General features: G+C 57.9%; 1 protein-coding gene across 1 annotated transcript in view; it reads left to right on the top strand.

Annotated features, from left to right (window-relative positions):
- Positions 1 to 8,508: 8,508 nt before the first annotated feature.
- LOC135192784 (rho guanine nucleotide exchange factor 11-like) overlaps positions 8,509 to 14,807 on the top strand; it is a 41,455-nt gene continuing 35,156 nt past the window's right edge. The window contains 1 exon segment of the mRNA XM_064176161.1: positions 8,509 to 8,628. Coding sequence (XP_064032231.1) covers positions 8,597 to 8,628 — 32 coding nt within the window. The 5' untranslated portion in view covers positions 8,509 to 8,596.

Genomic DNA, 14,807 nt, shown 5'->3' with positions numbered 1-14,807 from the left:
GATGACATCAACCTCAGCGGCCAATCACATCGACTCTGGTACTCGACGATGGCATCAACCTTGGCACCTTGCTCCTGTCAACCTCAGTGGCCAGTGGTGTCAAACCTGCTTGCTGATGACATCAGACTTGGTGGCCAGTGGCATCGGCCTTGGTGGCAGATTGAGTTGCCCACAGTGGTCAGTAATGCCAACCTTGAGGCAGCTGATCTTGTCCAGCTGGGCAGAGCAGTGACATGGACCTCAGCTTTGGCAGCTGCTGATGCCAACTTGGCAACTGTAGCACCAACCTCGACAGCCTTGGTGGCCACTGGCATCTGGCTCGGTGGGCAATGGGGTCAAGCTTGGTGGTTGATGACATCAAACGCAGTGGCCAGTTAGGGTCAGCCTTGGTGGTTGATGGTGTCAGCCTCAGCGGCTGATGAGGTCAGCATTGGTTCATGACGTCAACCTCAATGGCCAATGGGGTCAGCCTTGGTTCATGATGTCAACCTCAGCAGCCAATGGGGTCAGCCTTGGTGGTTGATGATGTCACCATCAACAGCCAGTTGAGGTCAGCCTCAGTGGCCAGTGGTGTCACCCTCAATGGCCAACTGGGCTCAGCCTTGGGGATGTTGTCAACCTCAGCAGCCAATGGAATCAGCCTTGGTGATTGATGATGTCACCCTCAACAGCCAATGGGGTCAGCCTTAGAGGTCGATGGGGTCACCCTCAGTGGCCAACTGGGGTCAGCCTTGGTGGTTGATGTTGTCACCATCAACAGCCACTTGGGGTCAGCCTCAATGGCCAACTGGGGTCAGCCTTGGTGATGGATGATGTCAACCTCAGCAGCCACTGGGGTCAGCCTCAGTGGCCAATGGCGTCACCCTCAATAGCCAACTGGGCTCAGCCTTGATGATTGATGACATCAACCTCACCAACCAACACCCTGAATCTCCTCAACCAACATCAGCCACATGGCCCCCAATGCCATCACCCTGGGCCCCTGCTGCCGTCACCCACGGGGGGCAGAGCTCTCTGCTGCAGCTCCTTTGTCCCCTTTTTATTTATTCCATAGTGACTTTTGGGGTTGTTTTTTTGGGGTTGTTTTTCTTTTGTTTTCTTTTTTATTTGGGTCCTTCCTCAAGGGGAACTTTTTTTTTGCTCGTGGGGGAGGCCTTTTGGTTTTTTTCCTCCTGTTCCTTTCTTTGTCCTCTTCTGAATCCTGAAGGGTTTCACAGAGACCTAAAAAAAAAACAACAAACCACAACAAAAAGATGAATTTTCTTCAGCTTGGAACTAATCAAACTGTTTAAAAATCGATTTTTTTTTTGTTGTTGGTGGTTTGGGGTTTGTTTGTTTTTTTTTTTTTTCCTTTTAGAGTGCTTTAAGAAGAAAATTTTACTGCTTAGAATGTCAGGGGTGGGGTGGGGCTGAAAACCTTCTCCCTTGCTTTCTTTTTTTGTGTTCTTTGCTTTGGGTTTGCTTTGTGGTTTGGTTGGTTGGTTTGGTTTTTGGTTTGTTTCTAACCCTGAGGCATCTTCTTTGTATTCAGGAGCAGGGTTTTAGCATGGGTGCACACACGGGGTGGGGGTGGGGGAAGCTTTGGGGTGGGATTTGAGGGGGACACACACACACACACATATCATCCCACCCCCGTGTCGGTGGCGCGGTGTATATAAGCTGTGTAAAGTTAGGCTTGAAACACTTGGTCGTGCAGTGCCTTTGGACGTTCCAATTTCTGTCGAGTCCTGGGGAAAGAGGAAAGAAATGCAGCAAAAGGTGGCCAAAAGTGGCAAAGGAACCCAATGAAACCCAATGGGAAGCAGTAGAACTCAACAGGATCCCAGTGGGAAGCCACAAAACTCAACAGGAACCCAATGGGAAGCCACAAAACTCAACAGGAACCCAATGGGAAGCCACAAAACTCAACAGGATCCCAGTGGGAAGCCACAAAACTCAACAGGAACCCAGTGGGAAGCCACAAAACTCATCAGGAACCCAATGGGAAGCAACAAAACTCAACAGGAACCCAATGGGAAGCAACAAAGCTCAACAGGATCCAAATGAAACCCAATGGGAAGGAACAAAACTCAACAGGAACCCAATGAGAAGCAACAAAACTCAACATGGACCCAATGGGTAGCCACAAAACTCAACAGGAACCCAATGGTAAGCAACAAAACTCAACAGGATCCCAATGGGAAGCAACAAAACTCAACAGGAACCCAATGGGAAGCAACAAAACTCATCAGGAACCCAATGGGAAGCCACAAAACTCATCAGGAACCCAATGGGAAGCAACAAAACACATCAGGAACCCAATGGGAAGCCACAAAACTCATCAGGAACCCAATGGGAAGCAACAAAACACATCAGGAACCCAATGGGAAGCAACAAAACTTAACAGGAACCCAATGGGAAGCCACAAAACTCAACAGGAACCCAATGGGAAGCAACAAAGCTCAACAGGATCCAAATGAAACCCAGTGGGGAGGAACAAAACAGGAACCCAATGAAACCCAATGAGAAGCAACAAAACTCAACATGGACCCAATGGGAAGCAACAAAACTCATCAGGAACCAAATGGGAAGCAACAAAGCTCAACAGGATCCCAGTGGGAAGCAACAAAACTCAACAGGAACCCAATGGGAAACAACAAAACTCAACAGGATCCCAATGGGAAGCAACAAAACTCAACAGGATCCCAATGGGAAGCAACAAAACTCAACAGGAACCCAACAAAACCCAATGGGAACCAACAGAACTCGACAGAAACTGAACAGGAACCCAACAAAACCCAATGGGAACTAACAAAACTTGACAACAATCTAACAAATGCTCAACAAACTCAAGAAAACCTCAACAGAAACCCACCAAAACCCAATGAATGCTCAACTAAACTTAACCAACCCCAATAAAAACTCAACAAACTGAATAGAAACTCAACAAAAAAAACAAACAATGAAACTCAACAAACCTCTATAGGAATTGAGTCAAACCCAACAGAAACTCAACCAAACCCAAGAAACCCTTAAGAAAATTCAACAGAACCTGAATAAAACTCAACAAAACCCAACACAAGCCCCAAGAATGTCAGTGAAGTTCAACAGAAACTCAACCAAGCCCTCAGGAAGAGAAGCTCATCAAAATCCAACTGAAACTCAAAGTCAACCCTAACAGATCCTCCAGGAAACAAAAAACCCAACAGAAACTCAACAGAACCCAACAGATCCTCAATGAAAAGCAACCAAACCAAATAAACCTGCAAGAAAACTCAAGAGAAACTCCATGAAGTTCCTCACCATGAGGGTGGTGAAGCCCTGGAATGGGTTGCCCAGGGACGTGGTCAAAGAGTCAACCCTGGAGGTGTTTAAGGCCAGGCTGGATGAGGATCTGGACAGCCTGATCTAGTGTGAGCTATCCCTGCCCATGGCAGGGGGTTTGGAACAAGATGATCCTTGTGGTGCCTTCCAACCCTGACTGATTCTGTGGTTGTAAAACTCAACAGATCTCAAGAGACCTTCAAGAGAACCCAACAGGAAGTCAGAAAATCTCATCAGGAACTCAACAGAAGCTCAATAAACTCAGTGGAGCTCAACCCAGCAGAAACTCGTAACAAAACCCAACAGAAACTCAACAAACTTTACAGGAACTCAACAAAACTCAACCAGACCTCAATAAAACTCATCAGAAGCTCAACAAACTCAACAGAAACTCAACAAAACCAAACAGAAACTCAACAGAACCCAACAAATTCAACATCAACTCAACTTCCTCAGCAGAAACTCAACAAAACCCAACAGACACTCAACCCAACCCAACAGAAACTCAACACAAACTAAGTTTCCTCATCAGAAACTCAACAAAACCCAACAGAATCTCAACTTACTCATCAGGAACTCAACAAAACCCAACAGAAACTCAACGCAAACTAAACTTCCTCATCAGAAACTCAACAAAACCCAACAAAAACTCAACTTCCTCAGCAGAAACTCACCAAAACTCATCAGAAGCTCAACAAAACCCAACAGAAGCTAAACACAAACTCAACTTACTCATCAGGAACTCCACAAAACCCAACAGAAACTCAACACAAACTCAACACAAACTCAACTTCCTCAGCAGAAACCCAACCCAACGGAAACTCAACCCAACCCAACGGAAACTCAACCCAACCCAATGGAAACTCAACCCAACCCAACAGAAACTCAACTTCCTCAACAGAAACTCAACAAAACTCATCAGAAGCTCCACAAAACCCAACACAAAGTCAACAAATCTCCTCAGAAACTCAATTTACTCAGCAGAAACTCAACCCAACCCAACAGAAACTCAGCCAAACCCAACAGAAACTCAACACCAACTCAACTTCCTCAGCAGAAACTCAACCCAACCCAACAGAAACTCAACCCAACAGAAACTCAACCCAACAGAAACTCAACCCAACAGAAACTCAACCCAACCCAACAGAAACTCAACACCAACTCAACCTCCTCAGCAGAAACTCAACCCAACCCAACAGAAACTCAACCCAACCCAACAGAAACTCAACCCAACAGAAACTCAACCCAACCCAACAGAAGCTCAACCAAACCCAACAGAAACTCAACCAAACCCAACAGAAACTCAACACCAACTCAACCTCCTCAGCAGAAACTCAACCCAACCCAACAGAAGCTCAACGCCAACTCAATTTCCTCAGCAGAAACTCAACCCAACCCAACAGAAACTCAACCCAACCCAACAGAAACTCAGCCAAACCCAACAGAAACTCAACACCAACTCAATTTCCTCAGCAGAAACTCAACCCAACCCAACAGAAACTCAACCCAACCCAACAGAAACTCAGCCAAACCCAACAGAAACTCAAGGCAAAGTCAACCCCAGCCCCCCCCAAGCCCCCCCCCCCGCCGCAGCGGTCGCATATATATATTATATATATATATGATGTAATGTTAGAGACCTTCTATGTACAATGTACCTATTTTTTTGGGCCAGGGGTATCTGATAGCTCTGTATTTTGGTATGGAAGTGGAAAAAAAAAGAAACAAAGGAAAAGAAAACAAAAAGGAAAGAAAAAAAAAAACAAAAAGGACAAAAAAAAAAGGACAAAAAAAAATTATTTTACCTCAAATTTAAATAAAAAAGATAAAATTTCAAAGCAAAGGAAAGAAAAAGGAAAGAAAAAGGAGCCCAAAAGAAAAACCAAAGTTCAGATGAAAGGTTTCAAGCAGCTGATGGAGGTTGGGGGGTGGGGGGGGGGGGTGATTCGGGGGGTGGCATCATCTTGGGGGTGGTAAAATTGACTTGGGGCAGTGGCATCAACTTGGTGATGACTTCAGCTGGGTGATGCCATTGTTTTGGGGGTGGTGGCATCAGCTGGGTGGTGGCATCAGCTGGGTGGTGGCATCGAGTTGGGGGTGGCATTGGTTTGGGGGTGGTGGCATCAACTTGGGGGTGGGATTGGTTTGGGGTTGGTGGCATTGGTTTGGGGTTGGTGGCATCAACTGGGTGGTGCCATTGTTTTGGGGGTGGTGGCATCAACTTGGGGGTGGCATTGGTTTGGGGGTGGTGGCATCAACTTGGTGATGCCATTGGTTTGGGTTTGGTGGCATCAACTGGGTGGTGCCATTGGTTTGGGTTTGGTAGCATTGATTTGGGGGTGCTGACATCAACTTGGTGATGACATCAACTTGATGGTGGCATTGTTTTGGGTTTGGTGGCATCAACTTGGTGATGGCTTCAACTGGGTGGTGCCATTGGTTTGGGGGTGGTGGCATCAGCTGGGTGGTGGCATCGACTTGGGGATGGCATTGGTTTGGGTTTGGTGGCGTCAGCTGGGTGGTGGCATCGACTTGGGGGTGGCATTGGTTTGGGGGTGGTGGCATCAACTGGGTGATGCCATTGGTTTGGGGGTGGTGGCATCCTGGGGGTGGCAGAATTGGGGTGGTAGCATCAACTTGGTGGTGGCATTGACTTGGGATGGTGGCATCATCTTTGAGGCAGTGACACCAACTCGGGAGCAGTGGCATCAGGCTGGGTACCAGGGTTGGCATCACCTCACTTAATGGATGGGATGGGAAGGGCTGGAGGCTCTTTGCCAGCTCCAAAGATCCCTTCCAGGCTCCACTATGCTGGGAAGGAGTGGGACTGGAGGGAATTGGTGGGCACAGGTTGGCACAGGTGGGCACAGGTTGGCACTGGTGGGCCAGAGCCTGCCTGCCCTGTCCCCCAGCTCAGGGCTCTCTCATTCCTTATCCCAGCCCAAAGGGATCTGTGTCAGGAGGGGATTAGGAGCTTGGAGCTCTCCTGACTCTCAGCCCTGCACCTGCAGCACCTCCCCAGGACCTTCATTAATGATCATTGATAATTATCGATAATTAATCAACGTTAATTAATTATTGTTACTATTAACGAGCTGCAGGATGCTGGGGGGAGGAAGGGATGAAGAGGAGGAGGAAGATTTTGTGCCCCCCCCCAGCACCCTTCGATGGCTCAGGAGCTGCCTGGGGAGAGCTTCCCACACACAGTTAACCTGATGGGACCTGGAGGTTAATTAAAGGCTCCTTAATGAGTCGCTAATGAATTGCCAGGTCCTGGCAGCTGCTTTTAATCCTCAGCCTGGATTTCATTAGCGCTTGGAGCAGGGAGGGGAGTTGGGCTAGGGGTGGGCATGAGATGGGTGAGATGGGTGGGTGCCCACTGCAGGCTGCAAGGTGCCCATTGCTGATGCCACAGCAGCACCCAGTGGTTGGCACCGGGAGACAGCCTCAGGCACTCCCCCCCGGGTGGGTACTGAGGCCGTGGGAGGTGGGCAGCAGGCAGCAGAGCAAAGCCCCCTCGGGTGCTGCCCTTGGGCTGTGCCAGGCGGTGCCACCTCTGATACCCATCCCTGCCCTCCACAGGCTCCTGACCCCCGTGGCTGGGGGGGTTCTGCTGCCAACTGGGGGGCATGGAGCAGCTGCCCCCCCCCCCCCCCTTTGCCTGCCATCTCCCCCCCTGCTGCCAGCCTGGGGGGGGGCACCACCAGCTGCCAGCCTGGGCGACCTTCTCCAGGCACCTCCTGGCACCCCCCAGCTGCCCCCCATCAGGGTTGCCCCCCAGGAGCTTCCCTGGGCAGGGGCTGGGGGCTGGGGGCAGGGGTCGGACCCCCCCCGAGCCAGGCTGGGGGAGGAGGAGGAAGAGGAGGAGGAAGGTTTGGGTGATGCCAACGCTGCCAGGAGCTGCCTCAGGGTGGAGCTGAAGGCCACGAGGATGGCTCGAAGAGGAGTGCCCACCCCTGGCACCTTCTCACCCCCCCCCGGCACATTCTCATCCACCCTGGCACCTTCACATCCCCCCCTGGCACCTTCTCACCCCCCCGGCACCTTCTCATCCACCCTGGCACCTTCAGGAGAGGCCCCCATGGGGGGGGTGCGGGAGAGACCCCCAAAGGTGAGGCACAGGAGGGACCCCAAAGGGGGGGCGCAGGTGAGACCCCCCCCTAGCTGTGCCCCCCCCCCCCAATCCCTGCTGCCCCTGGGGGGTCCCCCAGCCCCAGCTCTCTCTGGGGGTCTCCCCCCAACCCCTGCCATCCCCGGGGGTCCCCCAGGGCCAGGTCTCCCCAGGGGTCCCCCAGACCGAGGTCTTCTTGGGACCCCAGACCCAAACCTCCCCCTGCGGCTCCCCTCGGCCAGGGTCTCCCTATAGGGACCCCAGACCCAGCTCTGTCCCTGCGGCTCCCCATGGGGACCCCAGACCCAAACCTCTCCCTGCGGCTCCCCTCGGCCAGGGTCTCCCTATAGGGACCCCAGACCCAGCTCTGTCCCTGCGGCTCCCCATGGGGACCCCAGACCCAAACCTCTCCCTGCGGCTCCCCTCGGCCAGCGTCTCCCTATAGGGACCCCAGACCCAGACCTCTCCCTGCGGCTTCCATAGGGACCCCAGACCCAAACCTCTCTCTATGACTCCCCCCGGGCAGGGTCTCCCCATGGGGACCCCAGACCCAAACCTCTCCCTGCGGCTCCCCCCGGCCAGGGTCTCCCCACGGGACCCCAGCCCCAGGTGCCCCCCGCAGGGCTCTCCCCAGGGCTCTCCGCGGGAGTCTCCCCATGGGGCCCCTCCCCCTGCCCCTCCCCCAGCCCCACCCCCTGCCCCGCCCCCTGCCCCGCCCCCTGCCCCTCCCTCCCCGCCCCCCCCCCGCCCCCCCGCAGCCTCCTCCGCTCCTCGCTGCGGCCCCGGGGCCGGGCGCGGCCCTGCCAGGCCTCTCCCTCGGGCCGGCCCCAGCGGCTCCGCCGGGCGGGTTCGGGGCTTGGGCAGGGCAAAGCTCCGGGGGGGGGGGTGGGGAGGGGGGGGGCGGCGGTGGCCTGGGAGCCGCTACCGGCACCGGCACCGACACAGCTACCGGCACCGACCCGCACCGGCACCGGCACCGGCACCGGCACCGGCGAGCGCAGCCCGGGCCGGGGCTCGGCCGCACCCCCGCGGCAGGGTCGGGGCCGGGGGGGGCCGGGGGGGGCCGGGGGGGCCCCGGCGCAGGCCGCGGGGCGGGCGCGGAGCGGATGGCGGCGACCGGAGCGGGCCGGGGGCGGCCGCAGCTGCCTGGGGCCTGAGCGCTGCGCCCGCGGCGGAGCCGCCATGAGCCTGAGGCCTCCGCAGGGCCCCGACAGGTGAGGCAGGGCAGGGGGAGAGGGGCAGGGGTGGGGGGCAGGGGGCAGGGAGGGAAGGGAGAGGGCAGGGGGGGGAAGGGAAGCGGCGAGCGGCCGGGGGGGGGCAGGGGGCGGCAGGGTCTGGCTGCGGCTGCGGCTCGGGGAGGCCTTGGGGCTGCTGTCAGCGCCGCTGGGAGCCCCAGAGCCCCCTCGGGACCCCCCAGACATCACCCCCAAAAATCCTCACCCCCCCCAAATCCTCACCCCCCTGATCTCCCCCAGACCTCACCCCCAGATCCCCCCCCCTCACCCTTCAGCCTCCAAAGCCTCACTCCCTAAATCCTCCTTCCCCCTCACCCTCCAAACCCTTACCCCCCCAAATCCTCCCCCCCAAATCCCCCCCCCTCACCCCTCACCCTCCAAACCCTCACCCCCCTGATCCCCCCCCCCAGATCCCCCCCCAAATCCTCACCCCCCAGATCCCCCCCAGGTCCTCACCCCACCCTGATCCCCCCCTCAGATCCCCCCCAAGTCCTTACCCCTCCCCACAGTTCCCCCCCGGCCCTCACCCCCCCCCCCCAAATCCTCACCTCCCCTGGTCCCTCTGAACCCTCACCCCCCCCAAATCCTCACCCCCCTGATCTCCCCCAGACCTCACCCCCAGATCCCCCCCACCCCTCACCCTTCAGCCTCCAAAGCCTCACTCCCTAAATCTTCCTTCCCCCCCCAACCTCCAAACCCTCACCCCCCAAAATCCTCCCCCCCAAATCCACCCTCCAAACCCTCACCCCTCCCAACGCCCCCCCAAGCCCCCCCCAAACCATCACCCCCCAAAAATCCCTCCAAACTCCCTACCCCCCCAACCCCTCCCTCTCAGACCCTCACCCCTAAACCCCCCCCCGCAAAACCACCTTAAAATCACTCCAAGCCACTGCAAACCCCCTCCTGACCCCCCCCAAACCCACCCTAAAATCACCCCAAAACTCATCCAAGACCTCAACCCCCCCCAAAAATCCCTGCAACCCCCCCCAAAAATCCCTGCAAACCCCCCCAAAAATCACTCCCACTCCAGAATCACTACAAACCCACCCTTAGGTCAGCCTGAATCACCCCAAACCCCACCCCAAAATCATCCAAAATCCACCCCAAACCCACTCCTAAATCACCCCAAATCCTTCCCCAAATCCACCCCAAACCCACCCAAAAATCATCTAAAATCCACCCCAAACCCACTCCTGAACCCACCCCAAACCCACCCTAAAATCACCCCAAAAATCATCCAAGACCTCAAACCCACCCAAAAATCACTGCAAACCCACCCTTAGGTCACTCTAAATCACCCCAAAATCCACCCCAAACCCACTCCTAAGTCACCCCAAATCCTTCCCCAAACCCACCCAAAAATCCACTCCAAACCCACTCCTAAATCACCCTAGACCCACTCTTAAAATGCATCCCAAACCCACCCAAAAGTCACTCCAAACCCACCCAAAAATCACCTCAAACCCACCCTTAAATCACCCCAAACTCCACCCCAAAATCCACCCCAAACCCACTCTAAAATCACCCCAAACCCACCCAAAAATCCCCTCAAACCTACCCCAAAATCCACCCCAAACTCACCCAAAAACCCCACCCCAAATCACCCCAAAACCCACCCCAGACCCACCCCAAAATGACTCCAAACCCACCCAAAAATCACCTCAAGCTCACCCCAAACCCACCCCAAATCACCCCAAAACCCACCCCAGACCCACCCCAAAATGACTCCAAACCCACCCAAAAATCACCTCAAGCTCACCCCAACCCCACCCCAAATCACCCCAAAACCCACCCCAGACCCACCCCAAACCCACTCCTGAATCACCTCAAACCCACCCCAAAATGATTCCAACCCCACCCCAAACCCACTCCTGAATCACCCCAGCCCCCCCCCAGCCCCCCACTAAACTCCCCCCCCCCCCAGCTTTAGCCCCGGGGGTCCCCCCCCGCCCGTCTCTGGCCCTGGCAGCAGCAACTTCCTGCCCCCAGAGCTCCTCAGTGCTGCCCTGGGGGGCATGGTTGGGGGCGGGGGGGCACAGCTGAGGGTCAGCTCATTAAGGTCATTAAGGTCATTAAGGTCATTAAGCCCCAGCAGGATGTGTTTGGGGGGGGGGGGAGTGGGAAGGTGGTGAGGGAAGGACCCACTCGTGTGTGCCACTCCCCCAGCCCCCACCTCTGCAGAGTGGGGGGTGCCAGGTGGGCATCTGCCTGGCTCCATGCCTGGGCTTGGGCACAGAGGGGAGCTGGCAGTGGGCACCTGGCAGCATGCAGCAGGTGGGCATCTGCCTGGCTCCATGCCTGGGTTTGGGCACAGAGGGGAGCTGGCAGTGGGCACCTGGCAGCATGCAGCAGGTGGGCATCTGCCTGGATCCATGCCTGGGTTTGGGCACAGAGAGGAGCTGGCAGTGGGCACCTGGCAGCACCGTGGAGCTCCTCCTGGCATCCATGGCTAAGGTCTGATGCCAGAGGGATGTGGTCCATGCCCCCCCCCCCATTTTGGGGTGATGTGAGGGGGCTGCAGGTTGGTTGTGCCCATCCTGCTTCAGCAGAAGCTTCCTCCTGCCCTTGGCATGGGCCAGGCTGTGTGTGCCAGGGCCCCCTGGGCCATGCCCTGGGGCTGTGCCCTCTGTCCCCGGTGGGTCTCAGCCCCAGGGTTTGGTTTCCCTCCTGGGGGCCCTGAAGAAGCCCAAACTGAGGCTTTGCCCCCCCCCGGGGGATGCTCCTCAGGGATGCTCCCGGTGGGTTCCAGCTGCTTCCTCCACCCTCCTGGCACCTCCCTGGGGGTGGCATTGGGGCACAGCTGCCCCACGGTGAGCAGCTGGGGGTGTGTGGGGCAGCCCGGGGGGGGCAGGGAGCAGGGCCCCTGGGCTCAGCTGCTGCTGCCCCTTGGCCCCGGTGCCAGGCTTAAGCCTTCTCCCTGCTCCTTAAATAGCCTCAGCCTCGCTGCCACCCTGTGAGGTCAGCAGCCTGCAGTGCCCCTGCCTGGCACTGTGCTGCTGGCTGGCACCGCCGGCAGAGAGCAGGGCAGGATTTCCACCCCCACCCCGCGCCCCCCGGGGGAGGCTTCTGCCCTCCTCTGGAGGTTGGCTCTAAGGGTGGGCATGGAGCTGGGGGCACTGCCAGCTCAGCGGTGCCCGCAGGCAGCTGGCAGGGGCGGTGGGAGGAGGAGGAGGAGCCCTGGGGTGGTGCTGTGCAGGGCTCGTGGGGCACCACTCGTGGCGTGGTGAGAGGAGAGGGAATGGAGGGGAGCTGGGGGGGGGGAGGATGAGGCTGGAGAGGAGGAAGAGCCTGGGGGCAGGGAGGGCAGGGAGAGCCTGCGGCGGGCCAGGGCCAGGGGAGGTGAAGCCTCCTGCGCTGGTGGAGCTGCCCCTGCCCGTGCCAGGGCTGGGCACTGGCTGAGCTGTGAGGCTCCTTCTGCCCCTGCCCAGTCCCTGTGCTCCTGCACCTCCCTCCCCGGAGCCTTCTCCTGCACCTCCCTCCCCGGAGCCTTCTCCTGCACCTCCCTCCCCGGAGCCTTCTCCTGCACCTCCCTCCCCGGAGCCTTCTCCTCCATCTCCCTCCCCGGAGCCTTCTCCTGCACCTCCCTCCCGGAGCCTTCTCCTGCACCTCCCTCCCTGGAGCCTTCTCCTGCACCTCCCTCCCCGGAGCCTTCTCCTGCACCTCCCTCCCCGGAGCCTTCTCCTACACCTCCCTCCCTGGAGCCTTCTCCTGCACCTCCCTCCCCGGAGCCTTCTCCTGCACCTCCCTCCCCGGAGCCTTCTCCTGCACCTCCCTCCCCGGAGCCTTCTCCTGCACCTCCCTCCCGGGGCTGCTCAGCTCCAGGTGGGCTCAGCCCCTCCAGCCCCGCAGCTCTCTCCGCAGCTCTCCCTGCCCGCGGGGGTCATTTTCCTTCTCCCTTCCCCCCCCAATTCCCTGAATCCCTGAGCTCGAATCCGTGCGGGAGGCCAAAACCGTTCCCAGAGTGCCCGCAGGGGGCTGCGGGGGGTGGGCAGAGGCTGGGAGGGTGCAAGGCTGAGGCTGAGCAGGGAGAAACCATCCCCCGGGGGCAGGTTTTCGCCGCTGGCCAAACCAGCTCTGCCAGTGCGGGTGCCCCGGGCTGGCACCGTTAATGATTGCAGAGCTGGCACTGGGCAGGCTCAGGACCTCCCTGCGGCATTCCCGGAAAAGCCTGGCCCGGAGCTGCCTGCCACAGACCTCTTCCCTGCCTGGGGAGCTCCCAGCCAGGCTCCACCTCGCCTCAGATCCCCTCCCCCACCCCACTTGCGTTCCCCTCCCCCCCCGCCAGGGCTCTCCCGGGGCTGAGGTTTGCTGGCAGGGAGCAGTGGGGGGCAGCAGCAGGAGGAGGGCACAGGCTGGCACAGGCTGCCCAGGGAGGGGGTGGAGGTGGTCAAGGGCAGGGTGGGTGAAGCCTCCAGCTGGTGCCCCTGGTGCCTGTGGGGTGCAAGGGGCTGGGGGTGGGCAGGAGCTGGGGGGCAGCAGGAGGAGATCCTGCAGCAGCTCTGGGGAGCTGCTGAGCTCCTGGGCTGGTGCCCAGCAGTGTGGGCAGCAGGGGCAAGGGAGGGCACCCTGCAGAGCCCTGCCCAGCTGTGCAGAGCAGGGCACAGAGAGGGAGCTGCTGGAGGAGGGCACAGCAGTGCTGGCAGGGCTCTGCTGGGGTGCCAGGCTGGGAGGGTTGGGGTGGCACAGCCTGGAGAGGAGAAGGCTCAAGGGAGAGCTTCAGGAAGCTTCCAGAGCTGGGCACAGAGTGTGGGGAGGGTCTGGAAGTGCCAAGAGGGAGGTTGGGAGTGGAGAGAAGGAGAAGTTGGAGGTGCTGAGGGTGGGCAGAGCCTGGCACAGGCTGCCCTGAGAGAGGTGGGAGATGCCCCCTGGGTGGCACCATGCCTGGGCCAGGCTGTTTTATTGGGGGGGTCTCTGGTTGGGTCTGTCCTTGCTGGCTGCAGGAGGTTGGACTGGAGGAGCTCTGAAGGTCTCTTCCCACCCATCCCATTCCATGACTCCAGACCTCAATCCCTCCTCTCCCTCTCCCTCTCCCTCTCCCTCTCCCTCTCCCTCTCCCTCTCCCTCTCCCTCTCCTCTCCCTCAGTCCTTGGAGGCCTTTGCTGGGCAGAGCTCTGCAGCCTCCATCCCTTGTTGGGGCTGATCCTGCCTTTGGGAATGCTCTGAGGGCTTCTTCAGGGGGCAGCAGGACCCCAATCCAGGAGAGCAATCCCAGAAGAGGAATCCAGGGGGACACAAGGAGAGGAATCCCCCAGGAGGGAATCCAGGGATTGGCTGGATCCAGTCTGCTGTTAGCACAGACATTTGCAGCTGCTCTGCTGCTGTGGCTGGGGGGACACAGACCTCATTCCTGGAGGGAATCATTCCTGGAGGGACACAGACCCCTCCCATTCCTGGAGGGATATGAATGCCTCATTCCTGGAGGGATATCCCTTGCCTGGAGGGTCACAGACCCCCATTCCTGCAGGGAATCTCATTCCTGCAGGGACACAGAGAGGCCATCCCTAAGGATTCCTCCCCCTGGAGCAGGCACTGAAGCTCTTGCAGCTGCTTCCTGAATCCCATCCTGGTTTATCCCTTTTTTTTTCCCCTGGGAAGGGGAGATCCCAGATCCCAGATCCCTTCCTTGTCTCCTTCCTTCCTGCTCCCAGCATTCCCCAGGCCGTGGCTGTGGCCCAGGCTTTGGCACAGGACAGTCTGGGAGCAGTGACTCAGGCTCAGGCTTCCCACCAAGGCCCTTCCCAGCTCCTGCTTCCTGCTTCCCAGTTTTCCCATCCAGTCCTTTCCCCCCCCCCAGTTTCTCCTCTTTCCCACCCACTTCCCTTCTTCCCCACCCACTCCTCCCTTCCCTCACCCATTCCTCCTTTTTCCCACCTACTTCCCACTTTTTTCCCCACCTATTGCCCATCTTTTTTCCCTCCACTTCTCCTTTTCCCACTCACTTCCCTTTTTCCCCACCTATTTCTCCTCTTTCCCAACCATTCCTCCCTTTCCTCACCCATTCCTCCCTTTCCTCACCCATTCCTCCCTTTTCCCACCTATTTCCCTCCCTTTTCCCACCTATTTCCCTCCCTTTTCCCACCTATTTCCCTCCCTTTTCCCACCTATTTCCCTCCCTTTTCCCACCTATTTCCCTCCCTTTTCCCACCTATTTCCCTCTT

The sequence above is a fragment of the Pogoniulus pusillus genome, chromosome 43 (genome assembly GCF_015220805.1).
Source record: "Pogoniulus pusillus isolate bPogPus1 chromosome 43, bPogPus1.pri, whole genome shotgun sequence".
NCBI lineage: Eukaryota > Metazoa > Chordata > Aves > Piciformes > Lybiidae > Pogoniulus > Pogoniulus pusillus.
The sequence above is the reverse complement of the archived record's forward strand: the minus strand, read 5'-3'. Positions and strand labels throughout refer to the sequence as shown.